Source organism: Ornithorhynchus anatinus, chromosome 17, assembly GCF_004115215.2.
Source record: "Ornithorhynchus anatinus isolate Pmale09 chromosome 17, mOrnAna1.pri.v4, whole genome shotgun sequence".
Lineage (NCBI taxonomy): Eukaryota > Metazoa > Chordata > Mammalia > Monotremata > Ornithorhynchidae > Ornithorhynchus > Ornithorhynchus anatinus.
In genome coordinates, this window is record NC_041744.1 from 22,533,386 (window position 1) to 22,551,753 (window position 18,368).

At 42.3% G+C, this 18,368-nt stretch overlaps 1 protein-coding gene and 1 pseudogene across 1 annotated transcript in view; one reads left to right on the top strand and one right to left on the bottom strand.

Moving 5' to 3' along the window:
* Positions 1-534: 534 nt before the first annotated feature.
* On the bottom strand, positions 535-653 carry LOC114817989 (annotated as a pseudogene).
* Positions 654-6,827: 6,174 nt separating this feature from the next.
* The window catches only part of SAMSN1 (SAM domain, SH3 domain and nuclear localization signals 1), a 188,404-nt gene continuing 176,863 nt past the window's right edge, over positions 6,828-18,368 (top strand). The window contains exon 1 of the mRNA XM_007669505.3: positions 6,828-6,944. Within this exon, the coding sequence (XP_007667695.1) occupies positions 6,909-6,944 (36 nt within the window). The 5' untranslated portion in view covers positions 6,828-6,908. The remainder of the gene's footprint in view (positions 6,945-18,368) is intronic.

An 18,368-nucleotide genomic window follows, 5' to 3' on the forward strand; every position in this document is an offset into this window, starting at 1 on the left:
CCTGGCATCATCTAATTGAAAGTGCCTTGAGGTCAAATCCCCCTAATTCCTAGTGCAGTGCCTTGGCTATAGTGATTGTTCAGCGAACACCACCTCCTGACTGAGCTTCCTACTGGGGGATTCAATCCTACTGACTTTGGTGGAGAGACATGTCAGAGCTGCTTCTCCCTTCTCCCTCCTTCCATCTCCCCTTTCCTCTTCCTTCCCTCTTCTTCCCCATTGCTCCCATCCTCCCTTAGTTCTTTCCATTCCTTCTTATTTTTTATTTGTCAAGTATATGAGACAGATTATGAGCCAGACACTGTACAAGTCACTGGAGTAGATAGACGCTAATCAGGTTGGAGACAGTCCATGTCCCACATGGGGCTCACAGTCTTAATCCCCATTTTACAGATGAGATAATGGAGGCACAGAAAAGTGAAGTGACTCACCCAACAACATCATGCAGCAGACAAGTGGCGGAGCCGGGATTAGAACCCTGGTCCTCCTGACTCCCGTACCTCTGCTCTATCCACTAGGTCAGGCTGCTTCTGAAGCCTACGGCACCTGGTATTCCCAGGCAGTCTGCAATCCAAATGCTACCCAGGCCTGACCCTGCTTAGCTTCCAAGATCAGATGAGATCCGGTGTGTTCAGGGTAGTATGGCCATAGATCCTTCCCAGCATTTCCCTCTTTATCCCCTGCCCCAACTCCCCCTTCCCCATTGAATGTATTACTGGAGCCTCGGGAGTTCCAGGGTCAGCTCTGCGAGCCCGGGAACTGGTTGCTCTGTTTGGCATGACACCTGGGCAGCAGCCAGTGATTTTCCATCAGGGATTCGGCATTGTACAGTAGGGAGCAGGTGAAGCTTTCAGACAGAAAATCACCATACAAGTCTATACCGGGGTTCTCACCTGCCCCCGCCCCCCTAATCCCATCTTCCACCATCCCAGTTAACCCAACCCCTGGGGATCTCCGTCAGGTAGCGTGTGGAGCCTATCCCTGAAAGGGGCAGTAAGAATAACTCTGACCTGTCCACATGGGTGTCAATGGCTTTTGGCATTTTTCAAGAAACCAGAGAATCAAGCTGATATTGTCTAACACTGACCTGACCCTGTGTTATCCAGTTTGAGATCACTCCACTGTGTTTACAGTTCCCAAACCAGGCGAGTGGAAGTCATATTTCCTTGTAAGTGCTTGTACTTTATTTGTTTGACAAGCTGTAAGTTTACATTTTCAGAGCAAAACTGAATGGTTGAGTTCATCTATCTTTTTCATTACAAGAAGATTCAACTGAGCATTAATGTTTATTAAACAACAAGTGACCGGGAAAACAGTTTAGAGATAATGATGGAGGTAAATATTTCTGTGATGATTCTGAAATTCAAAGGAATTAAAATAGGATTAGCTTAACCCCAAGACATCACACCACACATTACTTTAATTTTCCCAAATGTCCTAAGCTCATGGTTGAAATACTAGGCACCTCAAGGTTAGCAGACTTAGCACTGTGGGTCTGGGGGAATGCAAAGGTTGAGGACTGTAATAGCTAAGCTAGAGAATTTGGAATCACAGCCTCGATTCCTAGCTGAATGAATTCAACCCTCTACTGGTCTTGAACACCCCGGCACAATAGTCAGATAACTCAGCTCTAAGTGTGGCCTAGTGGAAAGAGCATGGGCTGGGAGTCAGGAGACCTGGGTTCTAATCCTACCTTCTCTATTTGCCTGTTGTGTGGGCAAGTCACTTGGTCTTATTTGCCTCTGTTTCTTCATCTGGAATATGGGAATAAAATACCAGTTCTCCTTCCCTCTTAGGCTACAAGCTTATTGGGACAGAGATTTGGTCTAGTCTGATTTACTTTGTAACTAGCACCAGTGCTTGGCACGATAGTGAATGCTTAATAAATACCATCATTATTAAAATTCACTTAGGTTTAAAGTATTCAAATATTTCAGGCCTCAAGAAACCTTTCATTGTAATACTAGATCTCTTAAGCCTTAAGTCTGTTTTGGGGGTGAATGATTTAGACTGTTTTAATAGTACAAATCCAGGCTCTGCCAGGGAGCTTCTGCCCCCATGCCTGCTACAATCAGGACCATGGTACTTTCTAACTACTTTGATCACTAAGAAGTTGGGGTGATGATTTCAGTGATAGCCAAACATAATTTTAGAAAGACAAAATACACAGCCAAGAGAGTAGTGTTTCTCCTAAGTTACCTTGTCATTAGAATTAATCTACTGACAGTCAATAATTCTTGGGCCTACAAAAATCTGACTACCAATTGCTAAATGGTATTTAGTGAGCACATACTATGTGCAGAGCACTGAACTACATGCTTGGGAAAATACAGTACAACAGAGATGTATTGTACCAAGAAAGTGAATTATTCTGCTCAGCTAGAAACTCACCCATTAGCTTCAAAATGGAGAGAGATATTCAATTTTTGGATAGGACTCTGGAGAACAGAACATTTTTTTCTGGAGAATGTTTTGAACAAGAAGCAGGGGTCAAAACTGTACCTGCCATGTCACTTGTTGTTAATGGATCTGTCAGGTCACCCAACTTGAAATCCTAGGGCCCAGAAGCTATGCTGTTTGTTTCCTTTCCCATTGAAAGGACCCTCTGCTCTTCCAGACTTCCTACAGATTGATCCATGGGGACTGTTGCCACTTCTCCAAGTGGAGATATACCTAATCTGGGGATGAAGCAGCATGGCTTAGTGGAAAGTGCATGGGCTTGGGAGTCAGAGGTCATGGGTTCTAATCCCATCTCTGCTGTTTGTTAGCTGTGTGACTTTGGGCAAATCACTTAGCTTCTGTGTGCCTCAGTTACCTCATCTGTAAAGTGGAGATTAAGATTGTGAGCCCCACATGGGAAAACCTGATCACCTTGTATCCACCCCAGTGCATAGAACAATGCTTTGCACATAGTAAGCGCTTAACAAACGCCATTATTATTATTATTATTAGAAGTCAGAATGACCTGGGTTCTAATGACAGCTCTGCCACCTGTGTGCTGTGTGACCTTGGGCAAGTGACTTTACTGCTCTGGGGCTCAGTTACCTCATCTTGAAAATGGGTATTAAGATTGTGAGCCCTATGTGGGACAGGGACTGTTTACAACCCAATTATCTTGTATTTACCCCTGTGCTTAGTACAATGCCTGGCACATAGTAAGCACTTAACATACCATAATAATAATAACAATTATTATTATTAATCAGACTCCTTTTTTTAAGGGACAACTTAGAGAAATGAATGCTTCCCTCTTTGCTTCCTCTGCTATCAGACCTAATCCCATTTCCAGGCAGGGACTGTCCATAGCTGGTGGTTCCTTGTGCAGATGGGCATTAATGTTCTGTTTTATAGATCCTTTCACAACTCCTTGAGAAAGGAAGTCAAATGCCACCCAGAGACACTGCCTGACTTGAGTTTTGTGATGATCTGCCCCTGACCGGGTGTCAGATCACTCAATCGAACCATCCAACATGAGTCTGAGACATGCATATGTAAGCAACTGAGCATCTAAACCTGCAAATATTAGGAAATATTCTGAGCAAGAAATGTGATCGGCTACATGACGAGCTCCACTTGGGCACTCTCTTAGCTGGAATGCAAAAATCGATCTCGGGAAGGGAAAGAGTCGATAGCAGATAACAAGCAGACGGTTGACAAAATATAAGGAAACAGAGAAAAAAACTTATTTCAAAGCTCATTGTTCTCAAATCCATTTGTTGTTTCTGCAGAGCAAAAGATGCAGCAGTCAGTCAATATGCTGCTCACTGACTAATGCAGGTCAAGATAGAAATCTATCCCAACCATATTCATATATTCCATATACATTCATTTTTCTCTTGTGACATTTTAATATATTTTGGTCCAGATATTCCCAAGATAATGAAGATATGTCTCCCCAGCATTGAAAGTGATGACTCTTTTATCCATTATGAAAGACAAATAAAGGTGTGAAATATATGCAGGATGCTAAAACTAACTGAAGAAAATGAGAGAATGGCAAGTAATGAAAAGAAATAAAAGGTTCCAGGAATGAAAGCGAAGGCCAAGCTGAAAGCATAAATCACAAGCCAGGAGGGATTTATATCGATAGGGCTTGAGCCGACCAATGGTGTTCATTATGTGACTCATTTTGAAAAAACGGCATTTCTCGAGCCAAGTAGAGTTCATGGTTTAGTGAAAATTCCATCTCCAGCCTCATACTGCAAGCCAAATTCTGGCCTCCTGTATTCTGTGTTGAGGAGGGAGTTTATCTCTAGACTTGTTTATGAGGCACTGATTATTTGAGCGGGGAAACATTGCCAAGTGGAAGAGGGAGAAGAGATTTGTTGGGTGTTGGGATCAGTACCATCTAAACCCCGAAGTCCCTTCCCTTCCCTTTCCCACTGGACTACAGTCATAGTGTGTTCCTCCTCCTCTGCCCCCCAATGTGAGGATTTAAAGACACTGGAGTCGGATCGCAGGGCAGAACCTTTTCTCTGTATTGTGGTGCACATCCCTGTGATGTGGTGATCTCCTGTGCTTATATTCTTCAGCTGCTTTGGGATAAACAGATCCAGAAATAATTTCTGCAGAGAAAAATATTCCCCTCAGAAAATGGCCTGTCATGACCACTTAAAAAATACACACACAATAAATGCCACTTTATTAATTCTCTTGCCAGCACTCCTGTCTGCTGGGAATCTTCTCCTCTCTCCCAAAGAGAAGATGGGACACTTAGGTTATTGAAAAAAAGGGCCAGGACCGAAATAAGCGTTTGGTGCCTGTCTGCCGTTTTGTCAACAAATGGGTCTTTTGCCAGGATCTATAGAACATTTGCTCCAGTGTGATGTTTAGTCAGTTTTTTCAATTTCTTTTTTTTCCAGCTGAGATTAATTAAATTACACCGTTTATTGGGATTAAATCTGCAGGTTGTAAACTGTATACCAGAAAATTAGCGAGGCTCAATATACTTCAAAAATAGTTTTCATCAACAGTTGTGTATCAAAGGAAAAACCAATATAATGACTTGTTTTCCTGCAATACCATCTGCTATTTTTGTTTGAAATAAGCCTGTGCTTAAAAGGTTGTAGATGTTGCACAGTAATTGGCACCGTTATTGGTATTGCTGGTTTCTCTGTGTATTTGACTTTCCCAATTATCCAGTTACGAAGTTCCAAAATAATGTATTGGTCACAGTTTGGCTTCACTTGATTCTCTGTACAGCTCTAGAAAGAGAATAGTTATTGTTTTCCAATACAGCATTATAATTGTACCATATAGCCATGAGGATAGATGTCAAGAAGGGTAACCGTCATATTCTTCCTCAAATTATTTTCTTAGCACTGTTGGAGATAGCAGACTCAATAGGATGGGCCATTGGTCTCACCTAGAAATAGCATGTCATAATCATTATCGCCTATATCATCATTATCAACAGCTTAAATTGAATACCTACTTCGACTGTGGCCTGAGGATGACACACACAACCTTTTGATGTGATCCCTGTTTTCTACTGGGGAAGACAAGATGAGTTCAGGGGATAAAATAATGACTTTAATTTGATGCTACTTGTGGTATTGTTAAGAGATTACTATATGCTAAGCACTGGGTAGGTTCAATATAATCAAATAAGACACATTCCCTGTCCCAAATGGGGCTCGTAGTCTAAGGAGGAGGAAAAATGTCTATTTAATCCATATTTTACAGATGAGGAAACTGAGGCACAGAAACATCAAGTGACTTGACCAAGGTCACACAGCAGGCATAACCATCAAAATAAAGGGATCAATCAGGGAGTGCCTCCTGGAAAAGATTTTTTTAGAAAGGTTTTGTTCTTAAATATGTGGTCTGAGTAGCATATTTTATAAAACCTAGGGCCTAATGTCCGTCCGCTCCTTACCGATTCCTCTACGTATAGAGAGCATGAAGTTGCATAAATGTGTTCTGTGATGAAATGCTGAAGAAGGAATAAAAGTATCCTGGACATGATATCCATTATGTTATGGGAGGTTATTAGAGGAGCTGTTAGGGATGTTGTAACTACAGAAATGGTTAGGAGAATGGTTAGGAGAGCACACACTATTCTTTTCTCCCAAATGTTCTTTGGTAATTCTGCCAGAGGCAGAATGGCAGTGAGTCAATTGTGTTCACTGAGTGCTTACTGTGTAAAGATGACTGTATTGAGCTCTTGAGAGAGAACAGTATAATAGACATATTCCTTACCCACAATGAGTTTATAGTCTACAGGGGGGACACATTAATTAAGCTCATTGTGGGCAGGGAATGTATCTGTTTATTGTTATATTGAACTCTCTCAAGTGTTTAGTCGAGTGCTTTACACACGGTAAGTGCTCAAAAATATGATTGAATAAATGAATAAGTGCTGTGGCACTGGGCGGGAGGATGAATATAGGGAGCGTGAGGGTGACTCAGAAAGGAGTCGAAGAAAAGAAAAAGAGGACTTAGTCAGGAAAGTTCTCTTGGAGGAGATGTGCCTTCAATAAGACTTTGAAGAGGGGGAGAGTAATCATCTGTCAGATATGAGGAGGGAGGATGTTCCAGGCCAGAGGCAGGATATGAGCGAGAGGTTGGTGGTGAGATAGATGAGAATGTGGTTCAGTGAGTAGGTTGGCATTAGAGGAGTGAAAGGTGTGGGCTAAGTTACAGTAGAAGATAGTACTGGCATCTGCCTCTTCCTACCTCAAAGGGATGTCAGACCCCCTGATAACTTTCCTCTCAGCACCTCCCAGAGCCCAGCAAACATTACTGCAAATTGACTTTACCTTGTCACATAGTGCAGCTGTGAGTCATTACAGGGAAAGTGGGAGCAGGTGTAGTCAGTGATGAGGCTGGCAACATTGGGAGGAGGAGCTTTGAATCATTCTGTTTGGGAGTGGTGATGTGGAAGAGACTTTCAGCTCTGCTGAAGAATGACTGGTTCCAGGATACTGAATGTTGTCTCTCAGGTAAAGTAGCCACCTTCAGAGGCTTGAAACTGGCAGAATTACAGCAACTGTGGTTTGTCGCCAGCCTAGAACAGGATTCATTGCTCTTGAGTTATTTTTTTTTCTGACAGGAAGTTGAACATTTAACTTTCTCCTCTGGAGAAAGTAAAAATTCATAATCATAGAAGTTTTATTTGTAATGCTTTAACTTATAAATTGAGAACAGTAGGATATTCTGGAAAGGAGCAGTGGTGAAAGTATATTACTAACTAGTCATTGAGGATTAAAAATGGAATTTTTTTCATAACTCCTTTTTTTCTCCAGCTCTCTCTCTCTCTCTGTGTCTTTCTCTCTCTTAGGGGTCAGTCTCTCATTTGGGTCTCAGTCTCCTTCTGGGGGTCTGTCACTTTGCAGTCTCAGTCTCTCTCGCTCTCTTTCTGGGGTCCCCATTTCTCACTCTCTGTATCTCACTCGGGATTACTCTCACCTGGGTCTCATTCATTCATTTGGCCATATTTAATAATAACTCTGGTATTTGTTAAACACTTACTATGTGTTAGGTGCTGTACTAAATCCTGCGATGGGTACAAGCAAATTGGATTGGACACAGTCCCCGTCCCACAGGAGGCTCTCAGTCTCAATCTTCATTTTACAGATAAGGTAACTGAGGCACAGAGAAGTAAAGTGACTTGCTCGAGGTCACATAACAGACAAGTGGCAGAGGTAGAATTAGAACCCACTCCCTTCTGACTCCCAGGCCTGTGCTCTATCCACTGTGTGCAGAACACTATATTAAACACTTAGGAAAGTACAATACAATGATAAACAGACAAATTCCCTGCTCACAAAGATTTTGCTCTCTCTGGTTCTCTGTCTCCCTCCCTAGCTCTCGATCTCACCTTCTCTCTTTCTTACCTTCTCTTTGGGTCTTGTTCTCTTTCTCTCTCACACCCACACTCTCTCTCCCTCCTCTCTTTCTGAATCTGTCTCTCTCTGTCTCTCTCTGTCTCTGTCTCTCTCTCTCTCTCTGGGTCTTGTGTTCTCTTTCTGGATCTTTCTCTCTGGGTCTTACACACACACAGTCTCTCTCAGGGTCTCTCTCTCTGTCTCTGCATTTCTCTCTCTCTCTTTGGGTCTTGCTTTCTCTTGGCCTTGTATTTTTATCCTAGGAAACTAGTATAATAGTTCCTCACTACAAGTTTATTTGGGAGTTAGGATGTGTAAAGTAATACAGTGTAATTGGAAATGCAGAACATTTCCTCAATTTGGTTGAGATTTGATGAGCAGTTTACCTCCATTTGCAATTTCCCATTTCACATCCAGGCTGAACGGCTTCTGTGAACTTGCAAATGTTGCTTTCTGAGTCGGAAATTTTAGCTTAAACTTTAAGAAATTAACTGTCCATTTGAAATAAGCAAGACAACTTCAAGATTTGAATGTAACAAATGATTCTGAATATTTAAATTTGGGGCTTTTTATTCATTATATAGTAAACTTCTCTAGAAAACTATTTGTTCAAAACTTTCTACTGACAAACTCTGGTAATCTCTTATCATCGCAGGGGGAAATAGCAAAAACCATTGGCATAAGGAATGCTAATAGCATCTAATTTAGTTATTTTTTCATCAGTTTATTTTTTCTTAAGTTATATAATTATAGTTTTTCCTTTGGTTAAATTTTTTTTTTCCTAAGTACTGAAACTGCTTTTAAGGAGCTGGGGGGCAGGAGATCAGTGTTCTAATCCTGGTTCACCATTTGTCAGCTATGTGACCTTGGGCTAGTCATTTAACTTCACTGTGCCTCAGTTACCTCATCTATCAAATTGTGTCCAACCTGATAAGCGTATATCTACTCCAGCACTTAGTATAGTACCTGGAACATAGTAAGCACTTAGCAAATACCATAAAAAGTGTCATTATTGGCAGCAACATTTTAATCTTTCTATGTAAATAGAATGGGTCTATTTTCAAGGGTGAAAGGTGACACTTCTAGAGAAAATGAATTGAGTGATTGTGAGTTGAAATAATGATTAAAAAACCCCCTCAACTCTATCATTTTAAGGCTTTATATGCTGAAGCCATTGATTTTTGTCTCACCAAATAGCTATTTTCAGAGCCAGGTGGGGGGAGGTTGCAATCTTGATCCAGTTTTTCTAGGGGTGGGGGTTGGAAAGGGAAAGCCAAAGCAAATGAGTTGTTGAACTGTGTCAGGAGGCAGCCACAGGCCTGATTGTGGGCCTGTAACTTTTCTTCTTAGAGGCTTTTATGTGGGAATCTGGTTTAACAGCTTGCATCTGGTGAGATCACAACGGAGAAGAGCTTTTGTAATGAGAAAATAGTGAAAGATGTCATCACATTATTCTTTTGAATAGAAATTCAGATTATGGAGCCAATTGCGGAAATGGAAGGCACCCAGATACTGCAAGTTGAGTTCGTATGGTTGTCAGGCGAACAGTTTTCTACATCCTCTGATTTTAAAGTAGTGTGTGTGTGTTGTTTTTTTTACTCTGTATTTCAGTAACATGGTATTTTGCTATTATATATTGTATATCACTCTGTGCCTACAGCTGGAAGGCACCATGATAAACCTGGCTCTAAAAATGAGGGATATCAAGAAGGAAATTGTAAAGTTCCTTTCCCAGTCCCTCTTTTTTTTAAAATGACATTTAAGTGCATACTATGTGCAAGGCACTGTACTAAGAGCTGGGGTAGATAGAAGCTAATCAGGTTGGACACAGTTCCTGTCCTACATGGGGCTCACAGTCTTAATCCTCATTTTATAGATGAGGTACCTTAAGCACAGAGAAGTGAAGTCACATGCCTGAGGTCACATGGCAGGCAAGTTGCAGAGGCAGGATCAAGAACCCAGGTCCTTCTGAATCACAGGTTCATACCCTATCCACTGGGCCATACCTCTCTACTCATTGGCATATGAAATAACTGTCCCCCAAAGGCCTTCCCATGCCCCTGAAAAGAGGGAGTTGAGGCCACTTGCTTGTCATTCAATCTATCAGTCAACCAATGGCATTTATTCAGGGCTGCTGTGTGTAGAGCACCCTACTAAGTACTTGGGAAAGTACAATATAATGGAGTTGGTAGACATGATTCCTGACCACAAGATCTACACGGGGAGGCAGACATTAAAATAAATTATGGGGGAAGCCAGCAGCTGTATTGGATTATGACTCCAAAGATGTCTCCAACCTCTCCTCTGATTTATCACCACCCTGAGTCTCACAGGGTCACCCTGATGCAACAGGTGAGGCGGTGACCTTAGTACAAACAGGGACATCCCTGTATCAGGATGAATTGAAGCAGTGCTCCCAGCTCCACAATTTGGGGGCCCCTATTCCACATCCTTGAGTGTCAGAGCTGTTTAGTCTGGGTCAAATGGACCCAAGAATTTTGCCCCAAATCAGAACTTCATTGTACAAGAAGAGCTTCACTGCTATTCTCCCTACCCTCCAGGGGATTCACAGCTTCTAAGGCAACAGGGCTAGAGGCCAGATAGGCTCAAGAGAGGAGCCATTAGAGCTTGTGAGGAGGGGAAAGGGAAAGCGATGTTGACCCTGGATGTGTGAAGGACATTTTGGAGGCATCGTTGTCATCCTCCCCATTGTTGTCCTCTCCATCCTCCATTACTTTCTCTCTCCCTTGCCCCGGCCTGAAAGAAAAGCTACTGCCTTTGTGATCACCATCATCACTGTTCCCAACTTACCTGGCCCTTGGAGTCAGAAATGGAGACATCTAGCTGGGCTAGAAGCCCCTATTCAGAGTACTGAGGATGCCTTTGACACAGCCAGGTGTTCTCAGCCTGGGTGGTGGTATATTATCCCATTTTTCTTCTTTGAGTTAAACATGCTGGGTTCCTGTGTTGTCTTTTGTTATTGTTATTTTTGGGTCCATTGGCCATCTTGCTCTCCTCTCTGAGGGCCTGAATAGTTCAGGACAGGATCAAGCTCCATCTGAGTGCTGAGAGATATAAAAAAAAAAAAACTGAAGGGCAACCTTTGCTGGCTCAGAGTTATAGTTTAATGTTTACCAAGCTGAAGGTTCTGCAAGGAATTCATGTGGTTCTAATTCTGCTGTTTCAGGTAAAACCTTCCATTTGTTATCTCCATCAATGAAAACCAGCACCTAAAGTGAAGGAGTTAAACATTTCCCCTTTCCTTACATTAATGCTGTTAAAATGCTGTACAATTTTACAGCCTGGCCCAGCTAGTCGGTAAATATTGATTAGCAGGCACTGTGATAATGGTTCAGGTGCTGTCTCATTGCCAATAGCAAGTCTTTCCATTAAAACTCCAGGAATATATTGTTTAAAGGGTTCACACATGTTTTATGGCAGTTCCCTTTTCACAGTGCATCTGACAGGTTTCTGGCAGGATATTCCAGCACCTTGTTGGCCTGATGTCAAATAGAAATGTTCATGGATTTTTCAGTATTTGGCCAACACCACAGCTGTGGAGAAATCAGACTGATGATAGGGTGAAGGTCACCATGGCACCCTAATAAAGGTGTTGGCATGAAATAGTTTTTTGTGGGGTTTTATTTTGGTATAAAGAGCTTACTATGTGCCAGGCACTGTACTAAGCCCTGGGGGAGATAAAAGCTAGTCAGGTGGACACATTCCATGCCGCACATGGGGTTCACATTCTTAATCCCCATTCTACAGATGAGGGAACTGAGGCCCAGAACAGTGAAGTGACTTGTCCAAGCCTGATGCTGTTGAAAACAAGGAGAAACCATTCCAGATGTGAATAATTCAGTTTGCCAATCATAAAATCCCATGGCTTGCCTATGTGCGACTTCTTTTTTTTTTTTTTTTTTTAATCAAATAGTCTCATCCTAGTTCTTCTTCCCATTCAGATGATCTTGCATATCTGACACTGTGGTGAACTCTTTCAAAAGATCAAGTTCCCCTCATACAAGTTTAAAAGGCTCTAAGGCATATTCACTGGCCATTTAGTTTTCTGAATCCATTCTAAGAGGTGTGGCTTAGGTGGGTTCTTTGGGGTTGGAAAAGGTGGTTTCCTGTTGCATTCTTAAAGCAAGGCTGCTGAAAGGGATTTGATATCTTTAGTCTCAGCTTCCATTTTTAAATAGGAATAAGGCATCCCAAAATGGGTATTAGAAATAATAATAATAGATAACTGTGGTATTTGTTAAGCACTTACTGGGTTCTAGGGTAGAGGGAAACAAAGGCACAGTCACTGTCCCACATGAGCCTCACAGTATAAGTAGGAGGGAAAACAGATACTGAATTTCCATTTTACAGATGAGGAAACTGAGGTACTGAGAAGTTGTGATTTGCCCAGGGTCAAATAGCAAGCAAGTAGAAGGCCAGAATTAGAATCTAGATCCCCTGACACTCAGACCGCTGCTCATGCTAGTTTGACTAGGCCATATCATTTCCCAAGCTTCTTGGGTTTTGTCTCGCTCCTCTCCATCACCTCCTACAGGCCTTACGTGACTGAACCCCCTCACTGCCACTTAATGGTTATTGCTGCATCATGGCCTAGTGGATCCTAGTGCCTGGGCCTGGGAGTTGGAAGGACTTGGGTTCTAATCCTAGCTCTGCCACTTGTCTGCTGTTTGACCTTGGGAAAGTCACTTCACTCCTCTGTGCCTCAGTTCCCTCATCTGTAAAATGGAGATTAAGACTTTGAGCCCCTTGTGGGACAGGAGCTGTGTCCAACCTGATTAGCTTCTATCTACCCCAGCTCTTAATACAGTGCCTGGTACACAGTAAGCACTTAACTAAAAGAATAATTAAAAAAAAACTCAAAACACCCCACTCAAAAGGTGGAGGTGGTGGGTGGTGACAGCTACACAACACACTGGTGCAGTGAGAATAGCAAGGAATGGGCATCATGGTAGTGAGCCTCATGTGGGACAGGATATGTGTTGGATCTGACTGTTGCTGTATTTACCCCTGTTTTTAGCTCAGTAATTGGCCCATAGTAAGCGCTTAGCAAATGCCACAATTATACTGGATCCAGCCCTTTCCCTATCTCATCCTCACCCTCCACCTCCCATTCCCTTTTCTTCCTTTTCCCTTCTCATGCCCTTAACTTTGAGTCCTCTGGACACCTGCTCTATTAGTAGCATTGAGAGGAGGCACAAAATTTGTCAAGAAGGCTTCACAGAATCCAGGTTGTAAGCAGACTTCCTTCTGTCCCTGCTTTCATCCACAAAGTTGGGTAGAGTTGTGACAGGTAGTTGTGAAGCAGCTTCAGGATGCCTGCCAAAAGACCCAGTGCAATGAGCCAAAGACCTAATGATGTACACAAGTAACTGTTCAATATGACCATGTCCTGGGCTGAAATGAAAATGTTTTTCCAGATTCCTGTATTTCTTCTTGACTTTAATGATGCTTGACTCATTTACCAGCTACCATTATGGTCATTTGATTCTAGTTCTCTTCTTTTCCTTTTTTTATATTTAAGACAGCACAGTAGAACAGAAAAGTTTTGAGGCTGTGCAAACTGATACTTTTTTTCTGTGTGTGTCTACCTACCTCTTGATATCTCGTTATATCCCGGCTAGACTACTGTGTCAGCCTTCTCTCTGACCTCCCTTCCTCCTCTCTCGCCCCGCTCCGGTCTATTCTTCACTCCGCTGCCCGGCTCATCTTCCTGCAGAAACGATCTGGGCATGTCACTCCCCTTCTTAAACAACTCCAGTGGTTGCCTATCGACCTCCGCTCCAAACAAAAACTCCTCACTCTAGGCTTCAAGGCTCTCCATCACCTTGCCCCTTCCTACCTCTCCTCCCTTCTCTCTTTCTACCGCCCACCCCGCACGCTCCGCTCCTCTGCCGCCCACCTCCTCTCCGTCCCTCGGTCTCACCTATCCCGCCGTCGACCCCTGGGTCACGTCCTCCCGCGGTCCTGGAACGCCCTCCCTCCTCACCTCCGCCAAACTGATTCTCTTTCCCTCTTCAAAACCTTACTTAAAAATCACCTCCTCCTAGAGGCGTTCCCAGACTGAGCTCCTCTTCCCCCTCTACTCCCTCTGCCATCCCCCCTTTACCTCTCCGCAGCTAAAGCCTCATTTTCCCCTTTTCCCTCTGCTCCTCCACCTCTCCCTTCCCATCCCCACAGCACTGTACTCGTCCGCTCAACTGTATATATTTTCGTTACCCTATTTATTTTGTTAATGAATTGTACATCGCCTTGATTCTATTTATTTGCCACTGTTTTTACGAGATGTTCTTCCCCTTGACGCTATTTAGTGCCATTGTTCTTGTCTGTCCGTCTCCCCCGATTAGACTGTAAGCCCGTCAAACGGCAGGGACTGTCTCTATCTGTTGCCGACTTGTCCATCCCAAGCGCTTAGTACAGTGCTCTGCACATAGTAAGCGCTCAATAAATACTATTGAATGAATGAATGAATGGAATTCCTCTTGATTTCAGAAGTCACTGCCTGGGGTCCTGGAGGCACAGGACTTACCCCTTCATCCTACCTGAATTCTGGGTGCTTCTGTCAAAATGGTGGCCCGACAATGGCCAAGTTAGGTTGGGGAAAACACAGAATTAGTTAAGAAGTTTAATTTTCCTGTAGAAACTTGGACTTAGGTCTACTACTCGTGGAGATGAAAGGTGGATATTAGGGATGTTGTGAAGGTAGGGATGACAGGATTTGGTGATGGATTAATAATAATAATAATAATGTTGGTATTTGTTAAGCGCTTACTATGTGCAGAGCACTGTTCTAAGCGCTGGGGTAAACACAGGGGAATCAGGTTGTCCCACGTGGGGTTCACAGTCTTAATCCCCATTTTACAGATGAGGGAACTGAGGCACAGAGAAGTTAAGTGACTTGCCCACAGTCACACAGCTGACAAGTGGCAGAGCTGGGATTCGAACTCATGAGCCCTGACTCCAAAGCGCATGCTCTTTCCACTGCGCCACGCTGCTTCTCATAAATATATGGGTTAACATTCCAAAGGATGTTAACTCTTTCATCATAGTGTGAGCCAATTAAATTGAGTTGACATGTTAGTTGAGTTAGGCTTACCCACTGCCAATCCAGACCAAGAATGGATTATAACCTGACAACACCTCCTCTGAAATTCCTGTAGACCTCTTGCAGTCATTACCAGTGTATGTGGTCAATACTGGCAGAAGAATCTACCAATCAATAGTATTTACTGAACACTTATTATGTGCAGAGCACTGTACTAAGCACTTGGGAGAGTACAGTGCAGCAGAGTTGGCAGATAAGTTGCCTGCTCACCTTGAGTTCAGAGTCTAGAAGGGGAAGAACCATGCTGAAGACTCTAAAGAGACCACTGAACTGAGAACCTGGGACTGGGAGTTGGAAGCACCTGGGTTCTAATCTGTGGGTTCTAATTGTCTGCTGTGTAACCTTGGCCAAGTTGCTTAACTTCTCTGTGCCTGTTACCTCATCTGTAAAACGGGGATTAAGATTAAGCTCTATATGGGACAGGGACTGTGTCCAACTTGATTGACTTTTATCTACCCCAGAGCTTAGCACAGTGCCTGGTGCATAGTAAGTGCTTAAATACTACGGTTGTTGTTATTGAACTTTCAGGGTGGACTCTCGGTTTTGGAGAAGTCTATCAGAGGTCAGCTTGGCCTGGATCCCAAGGGGTGGAAACTAGGGAATTTCATCAAGAAACATGTTCCCAAAATGTGTGACTAGGAAAGTAAAAAAAAAATATTATATATATATTTATTTATAATGGCATTTAAGTGCTTACTAGCTACCAAGCACTGTACTAAGACCTGTAGTAAACATAGAATAATCAGATCGTGTATAGTCTCTATCCCATATAGGGTTCACAATCGGAGGAGATAGGAGAACAAATATTGAATCCCCATTTTACGGATGAGGAAACTGAAGCACAGGAAAGTTGTGACTTGCCCAAGGTCACAAAACGGGAATGTAGCAGAGCCTGGATTAGAAGGAAGGAATTATTTATGTAGTTACAAAGGTGATGTAAATAAAAGCTCAATGGTGTGGAATTTCACTGTGACTCATTTCCTGCTTTATTTTATTTTCTATTTTTTAAAAAATTTGTATTTCACCACAACTTTTTTTCACCATCTTGCCCAGCCTGATTGTTCCTACATTTAAATTTTATCCTGGAAGTTAGAGAGCATTTAAGGAAAGTAGGCTCTCTAGCTCAAGAGGTTCCCTAGGTTTTTTAATGAGCTTGAAAGAGTTACTAGAGGCTCAGAGATATGTGTATATTCTTCATCCAGAGTTCTGAAATTCAAAGGTTTTCATTCAGAGTAGATTGAGGAGCTGAAAATTTTTGAATTGCTCATAATGTAAGACAGTGTTGTGTAATCCTGTTAAGTTTTGCTTTGGGCAGGATGACAGTTGGGTGAATGAGCCAAAGTACATCTCCCATCCCCAACAGGAAGCAGAATTATTTTTACTGAACTGCCCTTATTTTGGACTTCAATTCCTTTGGCACCCTCAAAAGATATTAATCTGATATGTTAATCAGTTGATTACATGCTCCATTCAACCATTCTGAACCCTGGGTTAGGGTTCAGGTAGGCTATGTTTCCATGTCCTGTAAGCTTTTTGTGGGCAGGGAAAGTGTCTACTAATTTTGTTGAATTGTAGTTTCCCAAGTGGTTAGTGCAGTGCTCTGCACACAGTAAGTGCTCATTAAATACCATCAATTGATTGATGTGCTCCTGGGTCCAACCCATTAATTTCTTTGGACTTTTAAGCTAATGGTCTAAAGAAGTCAGGTGCATGTCTTTTCAATTTCTTTCATGACAATTTTATGACTTTGCCATTTTAAGATCAAAAGATTTTTATTTCTAAACTATGTAATGTAATAAAGCAATAAAGCTTAGACTTATAGAAAATGTCCTTTTTTCCTAAAGATATCAAAATTATTTACAAATTATTAATCCTTGGCCAATGCTAACAAATATCATTCCTGTTTTAAAGGTGGAAAAACTATGGAGAGGTTAGGCAAGGAACCGTTGATACTGGAAATAAATACTGTGGGAGACTATTATTCAAAGAAGGACTATTTCAATTTACTGGTAGCCCAAGCTGAGGTTTGGTTACAACCGGACAGTCCCCTGTTGGAATTAGACCCATTCATATTTGATTTCTGAACTTCTGATTATCTGAACTATCAGGTTTGGATGATCAGCTTTTCATAGTATCTCAATTTTTTTTATCTCCCAACTGTTCATTAATATCAAGATCATGCTGCTTTCCTATATTAATGTAAAGCATTTCAATGCCAGAAATATGCCAGTGTGTTCCAATTCTTTGTATCTTAAGATCTTAGTAAAGTTTGTGCACTCAGAATGCCAGCATGGCCTAGTGGATAGAGTATGTGCCTGGGAGTCTGAAAACCAGGGTTCTAATCCTGGCTGTGCTACTTGCCTGCTATGTGACACTGGACAAGTCACTTCTTTGTGCCTTTGTTTTTTCATCTATGAAATAAGGATTAAATACCTATTCTCCCTCCTACTTACATGTGGAGCCCCATGTAGTACATGACTGTGCCTGACCTGATTATCTTGTATCTACCCCAGTACTTAGTATAGTTCTTGGCATGTAACACGTGCTTAATAAATGCCATTATTGTCATTAATGTGCAATACATCTAATAGAGTTTCCAGGAGATCAACGTTGTGTGATCACGAAACTATACAATGAGCAGCTGGTTCCTCATGATTCCGTATTAATTGCACTGATTTGCTCCTACCTTCTCTACTGAGTCCCTTTGAAAAACAGAGGCTGGTCCCATTGGGGGACAGTGAAGAATGTTCTCTTTCTTGCTCCTCTGTCAGATGGTGGCAAGATGGAGTCATATTTTCCAGACAAATATTCTTTTGCAGTTTTTGCTCATTGCATAATTAACATGCAAATTCTATGCCCCTCAGTTAACTAGAAATGTAGCTGAGTACCAATAGCCTTAGGTGGGATGACGGGAAATTTAATTTACACTTATCTTTCAAACTCTGGGTAAATGTGAAATATGCCTTGCAGGCTCCTTGCCCATTTTGTTTTTCAAAACTGCTTTGTGATTATTCTTATTTCTGTTGATTATTTTCCTCGGATATTTAGTTAACTGTTTTCTTCTTTGTCCCAGCATGGACTCCCCCATGGCTATGCACCATTTGATCATTTCTCTCATATCATGGAGCTGGGCTGCCTCTCCATGGCAACTTAGCTACTGGGGCTCCAGCTGCCCCAGGGCATCCTAGGGATTCCCCAGTATGGCCATTCCCCAGGTGGTGTTGCATTTCTTTATAGAAGGTCATCTTGGAACACTACAGGGCTTGATTCAGCCAAATGTCTCTGGGCAGAGGCAGGATAATGGGAAAGGTGGACTGGTCAGTTAGGAAGTAGATTAATTAAGGGTGACCCCCTACCTATGCACAATGGGAATTACCATGGAGAAAAGATCCAGTACCTAGTTTGAGAGCCTTGCA